The following is a 23,087-nucleotide window of genomic DNA, read 5'->3' on the forward strand; positions in this document are numbered from 1 at the left end:
ATTCCCAGCTTAATCACATAAAAAACATCATAGCCATGTACTTAAAAAGTGTTTGATCGATGCTTGTTGTTTCTAAAAGTATACCTTAAAAATAGTGGTCATTAGTCTTGGTAGTAAAGGAAAAAAATATAACTAAACTTAGGAAAACAGAGTGCTGTTAACAATGTTAGAAAAAAAGAAACAAAGGCTGTATGGTAACAGAAATGCAATAATTACACTGAATAGAGATTAAAATACAACAGATCTGTAAAGCTCTGCAAAAAGTTGTTGTGGGCTCAGTATATCTTACATCTTAAATTGTTCCTTCCCATTTTTGTTCTGAATAAATATCTCTGCTGATCTCAAATATGCCAGATTTAATTTTATTTGCCTGACATCCTTCCCTAGCAAGACTGATCATCCCAGTACTTAACATACCTTTACAAATGCTCACACACTGGTGATTTCTGAGCTTTGGTACACTCTAGCTTGATTCCCAGCTGCTGTATTGTTTAATACCCATTCCTCTACTTTGTTTTTCTGTTTTTTTTTTTTTCCCCTCATTTTTCTTTTAGTGTGGAAGCTAGTCTACAGGTTGGTATCTCCTTGCTGTAACCACAGCTCAACTCCACATACACAGAAAGCTGACATTTTCAGCAAACCTAGGTATGAAAGACCTGAGGAAATAAGAAAAAAAAAAAAAGGCTATTTATAGGGACTGGAAGAGGTGCTGTGCTAAAACCCTCCGAGAGGTGTTCAAGGATCACACTTTCTGTCAACGGCCATGCATATGGTAGTTTGGAAAAGACCTTAGCTGTGAAGGCTGGCAAATGTGTAGATTTGCTATACTTGAATGCCCCAGTCCCTGGATGCAGATGGCCTTCTCTGGTGGAGGGACTGCTGTTCCAACCCACCCAGTTTGCTGTAATCAAGCAGGCCACCCCTTGTTGGTCTGGTATCTGTGATCCTAAGCGTTTACAAAATAGAGACATGGGAGAAGACAGTAGGGAATCTTGTATTGACTATACAGCCATACCCTGCTGTCCCCCAAAGATGTGTTCCTGAAAGGTGTGGTCATTAGGAATATGAGGGGTGATGAAGCAATTTTTCTGTGGGACTGAATTCCTGGCCATTACCCTATTTTTACATCCTTTAGCCTTGATTGGTCTTGGTTCATCTGAGGAAGATGAGGATGAAGACAATAGTAAGGTGAAGTTCAGAAAGATGGAGCAAGAAAGTTCCTGGTAAAAGAGGAATTGCAGTCAAACAGATGAAGCAGCTGAGATCTTTCAGGATGGTGATCCTGAAAGCCATACTGAAAAGACAGCATGTTCTCCAGCTGACAATGCTGGTGCAGCTCCTCCTGCCTCTCTGTCCTCCAGACTATACATATTGTCCCTCTGTGTTCAAAACACATCTGTTAAGTCCCCCCGTGCATCTGCCCTCTGCTTTTTACGGGAGAAGTTGCTTTGCTATCTGGCAACTTGACCACTTCATATATGAGAGTGATGACAGCCTGCAGAGTGGGGTGACACAACCCTGAAACACCAGATAGAGAAGCAACAATTTGCAGAGGGTTCCCATTTTGTTTTAAGTGTGTTTGGCCACTGCCACAGCAACCAAAGGTGATCAGATACTCTTTCTGAAACCTGCTTTTATTTCACCCTCCTCACTTGTACATTAATCCAGAAACTGAAGGTCTCACAAATCTGAAAGTCTCACAAATCTGAAAGTCTCACAAATCTGAAGGTTTCACAAATCTGCAGAGCATGTGGTGACAGGCAGTGCCCTGGGACACTCCAGCATTGCAGTGAGTGGAGGGCTCAAGGTGGCCAGCTCCAGGACCTTATGAGCATGAGGCAGCACCCAAGACAGACCTTGCAAACAACCCACACTTGTCTGCCATCTGTAAGTTGTTAGATTCTCTGATGTCTTTTGCCCTCTCCCTCCACAACCACATGGTCTAAGGTCTTCTACACCTAGTGAAAGGTGCTGCACACAAGTACCAGATGAACATGGCTTTGGCCTTGTCTGTACACCTAAGGAAAATACATATTGTCTGTCTGGGAGGCAGGTATGTTATGGAGAGATGATTGCAGTCACAAGCAGTTATTGCATAAGCACAAAGTGTAAATTAGCCAGGAGGAGCTGCTTCACCTCTTCATTCGGTAGTCTGTTTGGTCTTACAATTTGGACACTGTCTGCAATCTCCTCATCTAAGTTATTTTCCTCTGTTACAGGTTCAATGCAGTACTTTGGACAAATCTGTTAATCTACATTGCACTTCATCACCAGTTAAGTGCAGGCCATATTTTCCTCTCTGTCTAACATTGCTGTAGAAACTTATTAACTTTGATTTTGAGCATACCAATATTTTCATATGCTTACATACAAGCGGAGGACAAGCAAAGGATAGAAGAATAACCAGTGAGCTGCAAATTACATCTCATTTTCAGAATTGTTTCTTGACATTTTTTAAGTTCCCCTGGAAAGCACTAACAAGAGTCCTACTCAAAGCCCTCAAAGCACAGTCCTGCTCCCTCACCGCTAGTGCACCATAATGTCAACCCTGTCCACAACAGCAGCTTTGTGAGCAGAGCACAAAGAGGAGCCTGCAGGCTAAAACTCACAAACAAAACAACATTATGAGATTAAAGAAATAAAAAGAAGGTTTACCTGGTTCAGATCAAAGATGTCAAACACTCGTTTAATGTATATATCTCCCTGTGGATCCAGCCCTTGCAGACCCAGGAGTTTCTTGAATTCGTGCAGACTAAGTTGCCCAGATGGGCATTCTCTCATAAATTTGCTGTAATAATGGTGCATCTCTGGGGGAGGGTCATCACCTGGTAATGATTCTTTGGCGCCCATGTTCTTACCCAGAAAGTGTCCCTTTTTTTCTCTTCACATTTATGTCTCCTAGGCTCAGAGCCTTGCTCATGACCGGAACTCAGACAAATACTGCATTTAAATGGCCATGGTAAACCTCTTACAGCATAAGTTTCTATTTTTATTTAGTGACTATCTGTACTCATGTGAGATTACCTTTAATTCCCAGTTCTAAACCAGATGGGATTTCAGAATGTGGCTCTCCGTAAAGAGAGCCACACTCAAATTATAGTTCATGAAAATCCAGACTCTCCCACTGACTACAAACATGCATATTAGAAAAAGAAAAATGAGGACATCCCCAAAGTGGTTACTTTGAATTATATGCAAACCATTATAAACATGTAAAAATCTAATCCTGGATTGACTGTAAGGAATAGCTACAATTTATACTGTGAATAAGGATGGAAAAGGTTAGGAGTACAAACAGACATGCCCATTATTACATTCCCTCCGTTAAGTGGATTAAGCCTTTCTAAAGACAGAGCCTTTAGAACTCCTGCTTCAGGCACTTCTTATCATGAATATGCTATGTGGTATCTTGTATTTGTCTGCACTTGCACCCTATTTTCCCCCCTCTCAGCACAGGTCCCCAGAGAGAACATGCAGTTTTGGTCACAAGCCTCGTGATAGAACCTGAGCAGAAGAGGGATCTTTTACAGTAACTCCTTTAACAAGAATCGACTTGGTCTGATCAGTGAATCAAACCTAAGATTCCTTGCTGCTGGTCAGTGCTGTAGTCCTGCTTTTTATTTCACAGCTTTCAGGAGCTGAATGCTTTCCTCCTCTTAAGGTCAGGGAAGGGGTTAGGTATCAATAATACTTCTTTACTGATTAGCTTCTATACAAAGAGATGAGTGGCTCAGGAGCATTACTATGGCACGGACAAGTTTGGAGCTATAAATACCAGTGTAAAACTGTAGGATGTTAGAGGCGCAGGAAGAAGACACTCCCACTCACTTATCCTTTTCGTTTATAATCACATGGTGGAGTTAAAGAGCACAGTCTTGTGAGGTGCAGAAAAACGGCAACCTCTCTCCAGCCCAACTTAAAGCAGAGAGCAATCAATATCTTATAGGATCAGATCAATTTTTGAGAAAGACTCCTGTACTCTTAACAGGTTATACCACAGTTCTCTCCACGAGGACATAATTAAATTTAGTATCATATACTTCCAAATGTAGCATACAAGTAAGAAGGTGTGAACATTCCTCAAGTGCCCATGAATTTTTGAAAATGAAACAGGACGATACAGACATTGCCATCAGTTTAGCCAAAACTGGTTCACTAGGCAAAGCACAGACAGCAATCTGGGTGGCTAGTGTGTTGCCTTTCCCCCAGGAACCATCTCTGAGCCCTAGAGCTGCTGTGTGATCCCAGTGACTGAGGGAGAGTTGGGACACATCTCGTGTGGGCATCTCGTCTGCAGGCGAGTGCTGACTGGAGCAGTGAGGGTGAGTGAAAAATAAAGCAAGGACAAGGGAGGTGAAAGCAAATAAGCAGATAAACCTCTTAGGTATGCACAGTCTGACAAAAATCCTGAATTTTCTTCTTCAGCCATCATGCCCTGCTCTTAAAGCAATGACCAGTCATGATGTCGAACACCAGAGAAAGACAGGGCACCAGGAACATGACTTAGGCAGGCTGCAAACTCTACATGATATAACCAGGTAAGAACTGTCCATTGGTAGCTCACTCAGTGCTAGTCGTTCTTCCTCTTTTATCTCTTCCAGTTGTAAAATGACAGCTCTCTCGCATCTCCACACAACCTTGTACAAATACTGTTCATAGGATCCTACTTAAGTATAGGGAACTTGGGAGTTGCTCACCTACCGATCCCTCTCCTCTCCCTCCTATTCTATGCCCCTGAAAAACACACTATGGCCATTTGGTTCCAAATAGCAAGTCTTGGGGGAATGTACCCGTGGTGACTGAGGCACATGAGAGAGACTGCAGCACTGACTTAAAGATGGGGCCTTAGAAGTCAGATTTTTGTCAGATTTTGTACATTCTGGTAAAAAACTTAAAAGAGAATGTTACTTTAAAATCCTTTCAACTTTAATTTAATATGTGTTTTCAGGATCCCTTTAGTTTAATAACAATAACTAAAATACCTGTAAAAGACAGCAAAAATGCCAGGGGAAAAAGTGATTTGATTTATACTTCAGTCTCACAGCATCCCTCACTCCTAGTGGAGGAATGGAATAGTATATAATAGCTGGTATTACACCTGACAAAAAAAAGGAAGGCAAGTTTTATGGAGCACAAAAGGCTAAAATTTATAACCCGTTCCGTAGTTTGACAGCACTTAATAAACTCACAGACAAAGCATGTGCTGAGATAGTAGAAATTCTACAGAAGTCACCTGTTCCTGAAGCCAATGGCAACAGAACATTTCTACTTTTATAAATAAAAATAGAAAAATTCATAACAGTGTGAAGCTGGACTGATGAAATTAATACAGTAAAGCCGTTTTGACGAACTCTGAAACAAGGGGTATAGAGACTAGTTTGTATATAGGAAGTCCAGTGAAGCAATTCCAAATGAGCTTTCTGTTGCAAACTGAACTGATGCTAAAAGATGACAATAAAATTACAGTATCTATTGAGATCTACATTAGAGATGCCAAGAAGTTTTCTGGAGTCTGTACAATATTCTGGGAATTAGGAAAAAGATACAAACAGGCAACAGTGGGACTGTGTACTTGCACTGAAAATGTTAGTCCTGTAATAAAGAAGATTGCTGGTTCAAGAACAGATGGTTGCTAAACTGCAGGAACGTGGGGCACACAGAAAATGCACACTGCAGGTAAAGCAAAACTGTCTCTGTAGGCAGAAAAAAATTAGATTCATTAATCCTGTTCTGAAAATGGTATAAAATCTCACCAGTTTTGGAAGGAATTACGTTCTTTAAAGGTGAAAAAGAGCTAGTCTTTGACAGAGTTTGAAAATAGCAGTTGCTTTTTTTTTTTAAAAAAAAAACCCAACCAAAAAACCAACAACCAAACAACCTACATTTCACAGCAGGATGATCAGGAACTACCTTGATATAAAAATGTCAGAGAAGTAAAATAATAAATATGACAGCAAAAAGCCGGCAATGCGTGCTTGCAGCCCAGAAAGCCAACTGCATCCTGGGCTGCATCAAGAGGAGCGTGGCCAGCAGGTCGAGGAAAGTGATTCTCCCCCTCTACTCTGCCCTGGTGAGACCCCACCTGCATCCAGCTCTGGAGCCCCCAACATAAGAAGGACATGGTCCTGTTGGAACAAGTCCAGAGGAGGGCAACAAAGATGATAAGAGGGTTGGAGCACCTCTCCTATGAGGACAGGCTGAGAGAGCTGTGGCTGTTCAGCCTGGAGAAGAGAAGGCTCCAGGGAGACCTTACAGCAGCCTTCCAGTACCTCAAGGGGGCTTACAGGAAAGATGGAGAGAAACTCTTTAGCAGGGCCTGTGACAATAGGACAAGGGGGTAATGGTTTCAAGATAAAGGGATATAGATTTAGACTAGATATAAGGAAGAAAATTTTTTATGATGAGGGTAGTGGAACAGGCTTTCCAGAGAGGTGGTAGATGCCCCATCCCTGGAAACATTCAAGGCCAAGTTGGATGAGGCTCTGAGCAACCTGATCTGGTTGAAGATGCCCCTGTCCTTGCGTGGGGGAATGGACTAGATGACCTTTAAAGGTCTCTTGAAACCTAAACTGTTCTATGATTCTATGACATTCTCTTTCTCTTGGGTATTTATGAAGGCATTGGTAACTTGGCTGTAGGCAGCAGATACTAAATCCTTGTCTTGTGAAACAAGGAGGTCACACATCTTTCCACTCTGATAGATTCACTTGAATGCTACCTATTTGAAGTGTATCTCCTGTTGTCCTACCGTCTCCATCTATTAACATGACTGCCAGCTCCCCACATGCACATGGCTACTTCTCATCTCCAGTCAGCTTCAGAGTCCATTTATGCCTCTTAAGGCAAACGTAACCTACCTTCCAGCTCAAGCAGACCTGGGTAAGGTGTTTTCAGAGGGACCACCTAGGCTGCCCAAATGAAAGAGAGTCATCTGCACAAAATACAAAGTTGTAGAAAAAGGAGGTTATCCTCCAGGAAGAGCTGGAATGGCCTATCCTGGTCAGAAAATTTACCCCATGGAGGTTTGAAAGTCCCATCTTCTCCCTGTAGCTCATCCTACAATTTTCTAAGTATTTGAATGAGTGTTTAACTTCTAAATACTGCTTTCCTACTCCTGTATCTTCATCAGAATGGTAGCTTACTTTTAAGGATTCTTTTCCTCTCCTTCATAAACTGGAAAGCTTTTGCCTCGATGAGGCAAGTTTCTAGTAGGACACAACCTCCAATCTCTCTGCCTGAGAGGAGAGGACTCACCAAACTCCTGCTAACTGAACATGAGGATGAGGAAAAAGAAACCTCATCGCTGCTTTCTATGGCATTTTAACCATGGCATACACAGCAAAGTGCGTGGGAATACATGTATGAGGGCTTAATTATTCTCTCATTGAAAACACCGATCAAGCACTGGCACAACTTTGTTGGTTCAGAATCACATTCCTTGTATGTCTGCTATTGTGTTTCTACAAGCAATTAACTCCTGTGTGTGGATTTAAAGCAGAAACAGAAGGCAGTGACAATTTAAAAAAATACATCTATAGAAGCCTATTATGCCTGATACCTTTTTATACTACTGCTTCATTATTCCTGATGTGGACATTATGAGTGTAGCACAATGATACATGCCCTGGTGATGAGATAAGCAATTGTGCTTATCTCAGTTGTGCAGAGTCTAGCCTAGATTTTTTTTTTTTGCCGTTAAACTAACTACTTACAGATGTGATCTTGTGGATGTTGTTAGCCACACACTACAGTGCACCGGTATCTATAAATAACCAGCTGACTGTGCATAATAAAATAAGTCTTATACTTCCCACAGAACCATTTGTAGTGAAGTTGTTTTCATTTTAAGGATTATGGGAAGTGCTCCGAGATACCAACTTTATGTTTTCCATTTGGAGTTAAAGACTTAACGCAATGGGCGCCTGCTCCTGAAGCTGTTATTTTCATCAAGGTTTCTAGTTGCCAAAGAGATGCATCCTCCTTTGCTGGGAGAATGAGTTAGAAATACTTTCTTCTTGCAGCTATTTCAAACTCACTGATTTTCCTGAACTCAGGACTGGCAAGAGCTTGGGATGTGCCTTGATTCATGGGCATCAGGGAACTGCAAGAGGGACCAACAACCTCTGATTAAGGACAGAGGGGCGATGTAATGACTGTTAAACTGTTGCTTTTACGTGATTTTATTAGTAATGAAGGGAAAGAGTCCTCTTATCCAGGGAAGATCTGAGAGGCCAATGAAATGTCCTGACTCAATCTGGGAGAAATAAAAAGAAAAGAAACCCCTAAACTCTTGTATGATGATAATCTCGGGAGGGAGGGAGGGAAAAAAGAAAAATACTTAATTTTGAGAATTTTTAAAATACTTAGTTTTCAACTATCTGTAGTTACCATTAGTTTAGATTTATTAAAAAATTATATTTATATTTATAATATTTATAATATTTATATTTATAATTTATTAAATTAATAAATTCTTGTTTCAAAAGTCCCCAGAATTTTTGTGTTAAGGGTGCTATCTGTGAAGGGTGCTATCTGTGCTATCTCTGAATTAACCAGCACCTTGATGACTTTTTGATGCCGCAGGCTGTTTTCATGAAGGATTTCAGCTTAGACAAATTGGATTTTTCCAGTTAATAATGTTACATATAGATCCTTAAACAACCCTAAATCCTAGCTTCCTGTTTTTATCTACCTACGCAGTGCAGCTGTTTGGAAGAACTTTGGATATTAAAGAATCCTTTTTCCGTTTTGCTTTTTTTTTCTTGGTGATTTTTTGTTTTTTCTGTTTTTCCCCACTAGCAATAAAAATCTGCTGAGTTAAGCATTTTGGAAGAGGGAAAACCGAGCCGAGAGAGAGAGACATCAGTAAACATTTAATTTAAAGGAGAGGCTCTCTTTCCTAATTCAGTACCATGGTTTTGATTTAAGATGTTCTCTTTCTCGGTGTCTGAAGTCTTTCCCAGGCTGAACTGCTTTCCCTGAGCAGCTGGCATCTCCTGGTGGCTTTGGTTTGCAAGGCGAGGTTTGGATGGGGCTGGTGGTTCCTGCTCAAGCGCTTTCCTGGGCTGACGAGGTGGCAGACCCTGCGGGGAGGCACCCTGAGGGGCTGGGGACCCCAGCCCCTTCTGCTCCCTCCCACCACTACAAACTGGGCAAGCCACCGCATTTCTTCCAGTGTGCTGTTTTTGTCCAAGTGTCAGCTCTGCTTCTGATGGAAAATGAATCTCTTGCTAAGATGTTAACTATCTTTTCAACACTTTTTATCTGCAGCTTGCATTTCCATTTCTCAAAGGTTTCAATTAACAAACAAAGAAGATATAAGACACTACTTCCTCCTTCTTCTCTTTGAAGATCTATTTCCAACTCTTTATACTTGTGCCTTAATTTTGTTAATTTGATTTTTTTGCCTTTTTTTTTTTTTTTTTACATTTCACTTATTTCTTCACTCTCCTGGAAGGCTGGTATCTACTTATCTTATTTCTGCGTATTCCTGGGTTTGACTATACTTTTCCCACTGCATTTCTTGATTCTTTCCATTTATCTTTTAGAAGTAACATGGTTTTCTGATTTGCAATGTGTATATATATATGTATATATATGTTCATGTATATACAACTGCAATAGTTCAAGTCTACCTTTCTTCCACTGCTCAGCTTTAAAAGTTGCTTTTTTCAAGGGGTGGGTAGGGAAGTAAACCAGCTGTATTACTCATTCACAAACTTTCCACATAAGAATATAAATGGTGATAAATAAAAACTAAAACATAGATTCGTTGTAACTGTCAAAAAATGTAGCTCAATAGGTCTGAAGAGACTTTGCTTTGGAAATGATGGGGAAAATAATTTTTAAAATTGTGAAGACACAGTGAATTGTCAGTGAAGACAGAAATAGCCACATAGTCATCCAGTAGTGAAAAAGTGGAACATGAGGGCTTTAGGATTCTTGCCCAGTCCTACTTAAAAGGTATCAATCTCCTTTAGTAGATTTTTTTGAATCTACTAAACAACTTAAATGACACTGGAAAGAGTCCAATAAATCCAGTTTTCTTGGTTTAAGTAATGCTGCACAGCTGCTGGAAATTAATGAGAAAAACCCCAATTCCTGTTTATGTAACGCTTCTTATTTGATATCACTATGCCAAGGTGCTCTACTGTTGATACTAGCACATACATTTCATGACAAAAATAGTCCAAGAAAATTTCTTACCTGATTCTTGTCAACGATGTGAAACACCTGCTCAACATACTTGTTTGCCTGAGGGTTCATATCGTGTAAACCCAGTATTATCTTAAACTCATGAAGAGTAAGTTGTCCAGAGGGGCAATGATTCATAAATTTCTGGTACCATTTACTGTTTTCTGTTGCAGCAAAATCATCAGCTGATTCCCCGGCACCCATAGCACTCTCCACCCTCCCTTTCCATCCACCCCGCACTGTTTGCCTTTGCGCAGTGCTCCTGTATTCCCTGGCTCACTACCAGCTAGAACTCACCGACAAACCAAGTGCTGTAAAACTACCATAAACCCCTTCAAGATCCCTGCAGATCTGAATTAGGCAAAAATAGAAACTCCAGCGGATCATCCTCTGTGATCTGTTTGAACACAAGCAAAGCTGTCAGTAGGCAGGTGCTTCTCTCTGCCCAGAGCTACCTCAACACCTCAATGTGTTCCCAGGGCTCAAGCTGCTTCTGCAGGGGCTCTGCTGAAGACAAAACGTAAAATTTGTGCCCGTATTGTGCAAGATCCTCTGTCAGGTTTGCAGCTTTGGTGCACTTACTAAACTTACAATGCTTTGCACTAGAAGTGCTCGGGCTAAGATAACTTTGAATGCTTCCCAAACTGTGAAATGATGGTGGTGTTTTGCTTTGTTTGGAGGACTTTGCATTCAGCCCCTTGGAAAACAGGGAAAATCATAAATCCTGCAAAATACTAATGATGTGTATGGTGACACTGGTGTGTGCCAGTAAGTGTTCATCCAGCTGAAGGAAGATGATGTATAAACAGACCATACAGTATCGTAACATTAGCATTGAAAACAAATGTTCTGATAATCTCTCACAGGTAACATCAGGTTATTTAAATACAAAAACTGGTGAAATTCACACAGCAGAGCTTGAGGAAAGGATATAAATCAGAGCTAGTGAAATTCAGGAAGGGACTTTTTAGCTGAAGGCAGACTCTTCATGACTCTACAATTAAAAGTACATACTTTGAATTTGACTTAACATTCCATCTTAACCAAGCATATAATAAATACTTTTTGTACCATCTTAAGGTAAAAAGAACCAGGAACATGTCCTTATTTATGTAATTCTGAAACAGTAAAAGCGGGGGAAGGAACTAAAAAGTAATCATATTGCTTCATTTGCATAATCCACTTAAAACTGTTGTAGTTCAGCCCCGATCAGGACCAGCCTACGCAGTCTCTCTCTCATGTTCTGGTAAACAACAAACACACACGTTCTGTTCACACAGTCTCAGTGATGGGTTTTCAGATAATACAGTGATAGAAATTTGAATATTTAAAGCATGGCACTTTCACTGTCGTAGAAAGTGGAAGCTGATAGAAGCACCTTCAGGAATTTCAGGTTCAGGGAAAAGCTTGTAGCACACCAAAGTCTGCTCTGTGCTTGAAGTCTCACTTCCTAAATGCCAAGTACACGCTACAAGAGATTAGATCCCAAATTCTTTTCCTGATCCGGTAATGTTAAAGATCTGTCAGTGATTTTTACCATCACTGCAGTAGACAAACCCTGATCCTCTAACAGAAGAAAAATAACATGTAAGCTTCCAGAAAAAAAAACCAAAAACCAAACAAAAAAACCACCCCTAATTCTGCAATTTTGAACTTCAAAATATAATTGCATTGCGGTGGGGAAGATATTATGACACTTCAGAACCTTGATCTATGTTTAGTTCATTTTGCAAAAAAAAAAAAAAAATACTGCTTATTCTGTTAAGGAAGAGTTAAATAGTTTCCGCTGACCAAATCAAGTAGATTGTTATTCCACTGAAGTATAGGGGAGGTTGGAGAGTCTTGGTTCATCTAACCTACAAAGAGCTGAGTCATCTTGGAATAAGACCCTTCAGCTCTGCTAAGCTTGGAAAGGAGTCTTGAACTGGATTTCTGTATTAAGACCAGAAACCAGAAGACCAATGCATTTTGATTGCACTACACATAAGTCACACTCTTGTTAGAGAAGTGTCAATATAGTCAGAATGATCAAGAACAGTATGAGGATGCTGTTACTGAGAAAGCCGGTGCCAAGCCATAAAAATCCCATATGCGTCACTCTTGGCAAGCTGGTATGCCAGCAGCTCATTCTTCTTCTTCCATAAATTGGTTCCCTAAGCCAGCCTGAAGCTCCATAGAATGACTTCACAGGAAACATGCATTACACCAGATTAAATATACACATCATATCAAACTAAACAGATGTGATGTGAATCCCAGAGGGAAAGCTTATGAAATCCTGGCATGTGGCTTGAGAGGTCCTGGTCCTTGTTTGCCACAGACTTTTCAGTGAGGCTTTCACAAAACTTTATTCAAGGCAAGGGAAAAATAGAACTGAGCTACAGCTTATCTAGGTGCTGTGTGTTGTATCTGAGTCTTGTAGTTGTAATGTTGACATTTTATTAAAAATTATACTGTTGCTATTTCATCAAAACAACTTTTTTTTTTCTATTATTAAAAAGGAAAAAGGAAAACATTCTGTTTCATTTGATTCATTTTTCTAAGTGTTTAAGCTTTTCCAGCTTATACAAATAGATTGGAAAAGGAGAAAAGCTTGCCGGCCTTTTATCTCAGCATAGATGCCACATTCTTCATATTATTTCCAGCTGCAAAAGGATGCAGAGTATACAATCCGAGGTATATGACTATGCTAAATGTGCCATTCCAATCCTGCTTTCTAAATAAGTTTTCCTGGGCCTGTTGCTGCAGCAGCTCAATTAAGAAAATATACAATAAGATCTATACCTCGGATTACAGTAGCTAGTGGAGGATTGTTACAACATCTTGCAGAACTGGAAGTGAATATCAGATCTTTAGCAGGAGCTCATTATTAAATAATGAAGTTATAAGCCTAGCATAAGCAGTTTTTATAGTGGATTTTATGAAGCCCTAAAGGCCAAGTTGTTGTTTAATTTCATTAAAATGGGGGGAAGACTTCCAAATGGATAAAACATTGGAACATCTTTTTTCTGTCTAACATGGAGCATTAATTAAACAAGCTCTTCTGGGAACAGCAAAACAAAAGCTTAAATTTGTACAGACTCTCGCTTTTGTTCCCTAAATCTCTGCACCCTGGTACCCTAGATCTACTCTGTATCCTCTCTAGGCGAAAGGAAACAAGTGCCTCATTATTTTGCCAGCCAGCTGTTGCTTTAAACAATGAATAAAAGCTGAATTCTGCATGAGTGGAACATTCATTCTGGATGTGTCCCTGCTACCCAGCTACCAATTTTTATGAAATCTTTAGAAACAAATTAGCTGAAATGCCTTTTGGAATTTCATTGAAATATGCCAATTGATTAAAAAGTTATGGGGAAACAGGAGAAGGAGATCAGGGATTGATGGGTAGGACTGTATAATACTGAAACTCTCATGTGTGTATAACCTGACAAGTTTAAGGCATATGTCTTAATATTCATCAGATAACTTGAGCAAGCTGCTCCCTAGTTGCTAAGCTATTTGTACTGGGAGGGAGGACCTGTGATAAGTAACCTGGAAAAAAACCAACCATCCAAAAGACAATACCACCCACCTCTCCCCCACAAAAAAAAAAAAGCCCAACCCTAAAAAGCTCTCAACCTTTTTGGTTTGGAACTCTTTCCCTATTTAGACAGATCTCAGGTTCACATAAGGCTTGCCTTAATATAGAATGACTAGCTACTTTTCCGAAATACTTTTTCCTTACAGAAAGGTACTCTGAATAAACAAGATATGGAGAAGGATTCTTCACGAGTATATAAAAAGCAAACACCAGCATCTATATGCACATTCTCAAGACTGCAAGTAATACTAACAAGTGAAGAAAACTATTATTTTTAATTACACTCAGTATTACAAGGACTACAAATAGTAGAAACAGCTGAATAGAGTAAGGTGGTAAAGAGCAACCATACTCTGAAGGTCTGTATCTAATTTATGCTGCTCTCTCTGCCTGTACTGGATGCACTGTTTGCTGGAACAATAGATATTCCCAGATATACAGATCAATACCAAGGGTAGTGGCAAGTCGTCCTAGGCATTTCTGTTGGCACAAAACTATTTGAAGGGTCCTTTCTTCTTCCCTCTCCACACCCTCAGTTATCCCATGGCAAATACTCAGTTTCCCTATGTGGTTGGTCCTGCACTGGTAGGCTATCATCTTGACAGAAGACTAATTTTTCAAGAAGTGTTCCTTTCATGTTCCTGTTTTCTGAGAAGTACATATAAGAAGCTGCAGGGTCAGTTTTCTGAAACATCCTCAAGTCACTAGTTGCTTTAAAAGTATTTGTCTAAAATAAATTTTGGATTTTTTTTTTCCAGGTATTTCTCAATAGCACTGAGATGTCAAGGGCTTTTGCTGTACACAGTAAAGCTAAACTGAAAAAGCTCTTAGCTGAGCTGAAACGTTGTCCATGTGCATTACCCAAGAAAGTTAGCATTGATAAAACTTTACTGGGGAACATAATGCATTGATTTATTAATTGAAAAGAACACAGTAAGCTGACAATTTCTGCCAGTCAGATTTCATATTTATAGACTTGAAGTTTGCTCACCAGCTGTAATTAGCACATTTATTGAGTTAGGTGATTCTGCTTAATCAAATTCCATTATATCTGCCATCTGGTAATTGGCAGGGGAGAAGAAAAGAGCATGTGATGAGCCTGATCTTATAGCAACAGTACTTGAAAATTATGTAAGAAAGAATTATATAATACCAAAAAAGCAAAACAAATTGGGGCTGGGGGTATGTGTGGAAATAAACATAACAAGAAAACTTGGTGTAAGAAGATGATCAGAGGGCTGGAGCACCTCTCCTATGAAGAAAAGCTAACAGCTGGGGCTGTTCAGCCTGGAGAACAGAAGGTTCCTGGGAGACCTTAGGCCTTGCAATACCTAAAGGGGGCCTACAGGAAAGCTGGAGAGAGACTTTTGACAAGGATGTGTAGTGACAGGATGAGGGGTAGTGGTTTTAAAATAGAAGGAGGTAGATTCAGACTAGACATAAAGAATAATTTTTTTACAACGAGGGTGGTGGAACACTGGAACAGGTTGCCCAGAGAGGTGGTAGATGCCCCATGCCTGGAAACATTCAAGGTCAGGTTGGAGGCCTTGAGCATCCCGATCTAGTTGAGGATGTCCCTGGTCCTTGCAGGGGGCTTGGACTAGATGACCTTTAAAGGTCCCTTCTAACCCAAACCATTCTATGATTCGATACTGACTCTGGGAATTTTTAGTCTAGAGGTTGGATGTAAGAACATGCAAGGTACCTCATACTCTCAGAATTTTCTGAAACAAATATAATTCATTTCATAATAAAGAACTGAAAGGCCATTTCTAGAAATTGAAACTGTCTGGAGTACTTCTGACTACAATTTGGACCAGTTTTAACCTGCAATTCAAGTCATTCATATAATGTAAGAACACATTTTTCATTACATCTCTGAATTAATTGAGATCAATGGTGTACGTAGAGACCGCAAACATTTTTTTTTAATAAGTTTTTAATACCATGATTAGCCCATCTGTTCTATTAGCTGGAAGCAGACTTTGATTTTGTAGTATTGACAATTCAGCCTAAACCTTATTTCAGTCAAGGACAAACACTTTTGTTGGAATTACGGATGACTCTTCACTTCTTTTGTAGCATTTGATAGAAAGTGTTGTAAGAGGAGAATAACAAGGCATAGTCTTCTGGATGAGTCTCATGACTAGAAGGAACCTGTAAGAACACCAAGTCGGAAGAGCATAAGACGACAATGCAACTAACAGCCGCTGGATGCCTTTGGGATGACAATGGATAAAAAGCAGACAGATCTGTCTTTGGAAAAGGTGGATTGACTGATACCAGATTAAGCCGTAGAAGGTGCTCGGAATGAATCCAGCATTGGTGACGGAAGGAATCATATTATGTCTGTGTTGTATATTCTTAGAGTTTTAATACCTATGGATCCAGCCAAACACTGCTTTAAAAAAAAAAAGATTTTTTAAGCGGAGTTATATAAATAAAACTTCCAACTATTAACACACTCTGAAAACAATAATAAAGATCCTGGTTTCAAGGATGACAAGCTATTCAATATGTATTAGAATGACTGTATGTAATTTTCAAAATGGCAAAATATACTGGGAAAAGAGCATTAAAAATTGTTTGTCTGCCATTCGTGTCTATTTGCCTATAGTTTTCTATTGAATCACCTCTGAATCACTTCCATTACATCTGAATAGTCAGCATTGCCAGCACTCTGAGATGTGTCGCTAAATGCATCGAATGATACAGTCATAAGAAAGCCAGCAAGTTAAGAATGAATTCTTACCTTATTCATGTCAAATGTGTGAAATACTTGTTCAACATAGCTGTTAGCTTCTGGAGTAAGTCCGTGTAGATCCAGGACATGTTTAAATTCATGCAGACAAAGTTGTCCAGATGGGCACTCCTTCATAAATTTTGTGTACCACTGGTGAATTTCCATAGCGTTGGTGTCATCTGCTGATCCAGCAGCCCCCATAGCATCAAACATACCAGGTAACCTTTTTCAGTATTTATTCATCTAAGTGTTCCTTCTTGCTTCCCAACAATGATTGTTCAAACAGCAACTCTGCCTTTGAGAGCTACTTTAAACCTCTTACAGATCACTACCAATATAGACTAAGTAAATATAGCACCCTAGCAAGATTACTGGCGCCCAGTTTTAGTGCACCACGGTTTTATCAGCTGATTACAGTCTTTGTGCACTGTCACTTTGCAGAGCCTCAGCAGGGCATGAGGATTGATTATGCTCATTCTCATCTTGTGCTGGCATCTGTGATGCTAAAGCTATGTAAACTGGATGAATATTGCATAAGTAACACACAGGGGCTTTAGGAGTAGCTTTTAAACCTTTATTTTAATAATTCACAAGGCTTTAACTAAACCCTCAACCTCATTTTAATATTTGGATGTCTTTTGTACAGCTGCTTTATAGCAAGAGACTTTTCATTTTTATTACTTCTGTATATATCGTGGTTCAAATCTTACCTTACAGGCCAAAACTGCAGCATGATTTGACTTGGATAACTTGAAAAAAACTGAAAGCAGCTGTACACTAAGCACAAAAAAATTGCCATTGTCTTTAGACAGCAGTTCTACAAGCATCTGAGTCTTGCATAAGCAAATGTTGTCCTAAAAACTGCTCTGCCACTGCCGCTGCTTGTTCAATCTCATGTTTTTCTTTCCCTTAGGCCAGCATGAATATTTGTGGTTGCACTTGAGAACAACTGTAAAAACAGATCCAGGCAAAAGCTTGCAGCAAAATTGAGTACTAACAAATGGGTAATTGTTTTAAAATAAAGGGAGGTAGATTCAGACTGGACATAAGAAAAAGAATTTTCACAATGAGGGTGGTGGAACACTGGAACAGATTGCCCAGAGAGGTGGTGGAAGCCCCATCCCTGGAAACATTCAGACCAGGTTGGAGTGGGCTCTGAGCAACCTGATCTGGTTGGAGATGTCCCTGCTCCTTGCAGGGGAGCTGGACTAGATGACCTTTAAAGGTCCATTCCAACCCAAACTATTCAATGATTATATGATTCTAAATATAGTTAGCTTTAGACAACATTATTTAAATTTTGTATCATTGCCTGGTCTCACAAAGCATTGACTTGTGCAAGGGAACAGAATAAGTGAGGATGGAAGAAGGTGGCCAGCAGTAGAGGAGGTGCAGGACTGCTTCTTCTACTGACTCAAATTGTTTGTGGAAACTTCTAGAGGAATGTCATAATGTCTGTGGTGTATAGTGGTACATAGCAGTTTGCAGTTTTATAGTATTTAAGCCTTAGAGCATATTCTATGGCACATGATAGTTAAAGACTAAACTGGTAGAATGTAAAAATACAATTGTTACACTTAGGCCTACTGTGAAGGTGTTGTCTCACCAGTGGCACTCTGGTGGTTTCTCACAAGAGGAAAGGTGAGCTCTACCTGAGCAGCATTTCTCCTTCACTCCACAGAGCAGAGTGCAGTCCGGCTGCCCCTGGTGCACTGTACGGCTGCATGAGCTGAATTTTCCTCTGGGTGGAGGTTCTGGCTGGTTCAGTTGCAAAAGCGGTATCAAGAGCCACAAGAGACAAATTTGGTCTCAAAACTGCAAGGAAACTAAATGCTATTGTTGGACACATCACAAAATCTGGTTTTCAGGTGACACAAGGGATGAGCGGTGGTGCATCCGTTGGGTGTGTACAGTGACAGTGGCGTAACCGAACCCAGGCAAACTGGCCCTGCAACAGAAGGTTTAGGGCAGCCTCTGTGTCACAGCACACAGGTTTACGTAGTCATCCAGTATTTTGAACTCTGTTTGATTCTTTAGGCAAATAAAGAGCTGGGACACACTAATCATGTAAGATCAGAATTGCAAAATATTTCTCAGAAATAGGTACAAGCCTTCACTTTGACAGGACTGGAACAAGCTGGGCTGTAACTGGAACAGGCTTTCAGCACGTATTTAAAACTACATCGCATAAACTTAAGGCTGCAGCCAGTCAGGGCAATGCTGCTGAGAAGGGAGAGAAAGGGAAAAAAGTGCACCTGGATGCCTGGAGGACTTTAACAGCAACAATACTCTAGCTATCATTAAAAGGTGATTTTTCTAATCTCTAGTCTTTCCTTTCACTGCTTTCAACAGTCTCCCCAGAGCAACAATAGCTGTCTGCTAACATCCTGTCAGTTATAGGATCAAGGCCTTCAATACTGAGAAGCAGCAGGGATTACCTGTGTAAAATACTGAATAAAACCAGAATAAATCTGAAACATGTGAAGTGGTATTTGGAAAGACTCCAGAATATCACTAGCAGGCAAGAATGCGGTATTTATAATAACCAAGAACAGCAAGCAAAAGAAAGGTAGCTTGAAGTAGCCATCTTCAGTCTTTTATCTTTGTTCATAAAATCTAAATTTTCAATAGCTACTGTTTAGAAATGCCAACATAGAATTTTCCAAGTGTATACCTACCAAATCTCTTGTTCAACAAAAAGAGGAAGTGTTAAAACTCACATGTTTCTCATACTTCCATTTTTCTCAGAAATAACAGTAGTATTCAAAGAAAAAAAGTCAAAGGTTTCAACCATAGATTTCAGAAGCCAAAACCGATTTTTTTTTTTTTTTTGCATGGGAGTCTAGAATCATTTTTTGTATATGTTCATTTTCAAATGTGCTTCTGGAAAAATGTGAAAGCATAAATGTGAATTTCAAAGACTAAACCATCTCAGTTCTTGAAAATATGCACATTTCTTTCATATGACATGGAACAATCTCCAAACTCTGTTGTGTTTGTCCTTACAGAAGACAAGGTTAAAACACCGAAGAAATCCATGTTTTATTTAAGTAACTCTTCAAGATAATCAGCAAGCTGTTCTAAATTATCTATTTGAGGAATCTGAAAAAAACTTAAATTTTACACTGCAGCATTTGACAAAATAAGCATATGAACAAGCATGACATGCTTATCAGCAAAGGTCATAATTTAAAAAGAAATAAGAGAGAACACCCGGAAGACTTGAAGAAGCAGTGAAATAGCCCAGAAAAAAAAAATGGAAACATGGAAGCTAGAATTAAGTGCAAGCAGGAAAAGAAAGTACTTTTAAAGGACTTCTTGTAGGCCATGTTCCTGTTAGGACAGCTTTACTGAGAGGGTATAGTGATGAAGTACACACAGATTAGAAGGATGATGGTGGCAACACTGTTCTCTTTAGCAATTTAATACTATCCTCACTTTCACTCTGAGGAAAAGACACTTCTCTAGTTAAAGCAACATTTTCTTAGACTTATCTGCACATCCAGGTTAGTTGGGGATTATATTTCTTCACGTGTATGACCCTACAAGCAAGGTCCACAAGTAGAATGAGGGAGAATGCAGAAGTAGTGAAGAACTTGCTTTGTAGGTCTGCAGGTGATGTAATATAAAGGGGAGAGAAAGCAGCTAGAAGAGGAAAAGAAACACATAGCAGAGAGATTGACAGGACTTTGAGAATGTAAGGCACTTCAAGAAAGGATGAAAAAAAAAAATTATAAAACTCTGCCATAAAAGTAGTCTGACGCCTGGAAAGAAGAAGCTGAACTTAAACATCAGAGTGAAAACCAGAATTTAATTCCAAAGACTTAAATCCAGCATCAACAGTCATACACAGAAACCTATTGCCCAAGTAGTGTCTGTATCAAATATATACCATGTGCTTAGCTTCCTCTGAACATGATTGGAAAAAAAAAAAGCCCGGTCACCTGGAGCCTCTCAGCACTGTACCAGATGGCATCTGCACTTAGATCTTCATACGTAATAGAAGTGACTCAAGGTTACTAACACAGGTTATGAAATAAAGGACCTTGAGGCTCTTGTAACCTGCATGTTTTGTATGCACGATGCTATGAAATGTAGGCGAAAATGCAGTGAAGCGTTGAAACATAAAAACTGTAGACAATGAGGGCAATATCAGGACAGAGAAATTAAACCAACAGCTGTCTGATGGAGAAGATTCAAGGGACTTCTCTCTGACCCCAGCTTTTTCCCCATAGAAAAATTCTCACTAGGTCTCTCTCAGTGTTGTATATTAGCACCATCAGTCTCTGCAATCCGGACAAATAAGATACTTGGACTTTAAGGATGTAGGAAGACACTGACATTTTAGAATTTTTATCTGATCCCTTTGCTATGGTGACAGGCAATGACCTTAACTGTGTCCATAAAAATCCCAGGTCACCAAACTGAAAAGTCTTATTTTCCTTTAACCTTAAGACAGCCTTTCTGGAATTCTTTGAAATGTTCCTGCAAAAAATTTTGACAAAGGATCACTCAGATATCTTTAAAAAATAAAAGGAACGTTTGTGTAATTATACTGTGGAACTGATTGCCACAAGGTGGTATGGAGGCTAGAGGTAAATATGAGTTCAAAAAGCAATTAGACAATTTCATGGAGGAAAAGACCATTAAACCAATTTACTGAACTTGTTATTTGATTTGAGTGGCTACAAGCTGCTGGAAGCAGAAATGGTGACTGAGGGGTACCTGTTCTCTAGGCACATGCTCCTGGCTATTGCCAGAAACAGGAGAGAGGACCAGAAGTACTTTTGACTTGACTAGTGAATTATGGCTATTTTTATATACTAGGCATGATCCAAAGAGTGATTAATTAGCTTGTCTTTATCCATCTGGTGATCAGACTGAATGAATGAAAAGCAATCATTATGGAAAAAAATGATGCTATGTTGAAGGTCCTGTCTTAGATGAATGTCTGGGTACAATGCAGGCAACCCCAGTTTATTTGTAATTTGCACATTTATCATAAAAACATTGATGTAAATGATATTTTCCGTACAGTTTCTGTTTGCATCTTCCTGTCATTGTTTTCACACAGGCTTACTGCTTCCTTATCGCGACCCTTTCTGTTTTAATTTGCCTGTGAGTTTCTCAGTGTCCTTGTATGTGAAAATATGCAACTCCAAATATACAGTAATAAATCTGTAAATTAGTGGTTTATTATTGTGTTATGTCCTATATCTGTTTTCTTAAGTGACAGAACATTACATATGCATAAATCTGTCTGCTACCAAAGTCCTAATGCATACAGGGACAAAACAAGGTTCTACTGATATCAGCTAATAAGAGAACAAAAATCAGAAAGAGTCATGACAGCCTACACTGAAGAGATGACTGGATAGCAATTAACCTGTAATTCTTCCTCTTCTATTGTTTATTATTCTTATTATTAATTTGCAGTGATTCTCATAAACTTTATTAGATGCCTCTTAAAATTAGTTTCATAAGTTGTTTCAAAATTGCTGGTAAGGTTAGTTAAGTAATATGCTAATGCTACTAAAGCCCTTTATAAAGCATTAAGGTGACATCATTGTCTTTCTGTTTGTGGATCAAAAAGTGCATCTAATCTCTCATCCTTGCTGGGGTAGAGTCTGGGGTTATCTAAGTGGCAAGATTAGTGTTATGTGAAAGGGCACAGGAATTCACAGCACACAAAGCATCGCGTTCCCTCGGAACACCTGGGCATAGAGTGTCTCGGTGGGAAATGGGAGCTGATTCAGCTCCAGTGCACCAGGGTATGTCTCCCAGGCTACAGATAATCCATAGATGGACATATATGCTATCTGTATGCTTCTCTGCTTATAGATGGACATGCAACTAACTCTGGAAGCCCAGGACAAGCCACATTTTTCTTCTTTTGTTCAATAACAGAAATACTTGAAATTATATGTAATTTACCCTGTGATGGCACTTCAGTAATTCTGCCATCTTTCCCCTCAGGCTACTAAGTTTTCCTTGAACAGCTGTGTTTGCAACTCATAGCTTTGCTGCAGTTTGCTAGCACACTCTGCTTTGTAGATGCGGCAAGTGAAGGACAGAATTGATCTCTTTTTTTTTTTTTATTTTAAAATGGAATTAAATCGTCTTTCAAATCTAAAGACATTGTTTCGTTTGATATCCTGGATAAAGGCAATTCTGCACTCCCTTTAAAAATATTTCTACTGAGAATTGCTATAAATACTCATCTGCATTTAGAAAATTTCTAGGCAATAGGCCATCGTGGTTAAATAACCCATAACATGCAAACAATGGCCTGTAAGGTACACCCATGGTTCATGCCTGGTCAACAGCAACCAATGCAGAATGGACTCAGGTGATTACAGTAACTTTATAGGATATCAAAAAAGTTTTATCTGAACCTTTGCCATCCTGCTGACAGCCACAATGACAGGTTTTTTACATTATTGAGGTCAGGCTGAAAAAAAATTTAAGTTTTTTCTCCCTCCTGTTTTTCTGTCAGAAGAACGCCAAATAGTTGAGAGCAAGATCTGTTAATAGGATAGGACAAAGAAAACAAAAAGGAAACTGGTATCT

General features: G+C 39.5%; 1 protein-coding gene across 1 annotated transcript in view; it reads right to left on the reverse strand.

Moving 5' to 3' along the window:
- The window catches only part of GUCA1C (guanylate cyclase activator 1C), a 37,515-nt gene extending 20,779 nt beyond the window's left edge, over positions 1-16,736 (reverse strand). Inside the window, exon 1 of the mRNA XM_086771888.1 lies at positions 16,527-16,736. Coding sequence (XP_086628014.1) covers positions 16,527-16,730 — 204 coding nt within the window. The 5' untranslated portion in view covers positions 16,731-16,736. The remainder of the gene's footprint in view (positions 1-16,526) is intronic.
- Positions 16,737-23,087: the final 6,351 nt, after the last annotated feature.

The sequence above is a fragment of the Chlamydotis macqueenii genome, chromosome 1 (assembly GCF_036417535.1).
Source record: "Chlamydotis macqueenii isolate bChlMac1 chromosome 1, bChlMac1.mat, whole genome shotgun sequence".
Taxonomy (NCBI): Eukaryota; Metazoa; Chordata; class Aves; order Otidiformes; family Otididae; genus Chlamydotis; species Chlamydotis macqueenii.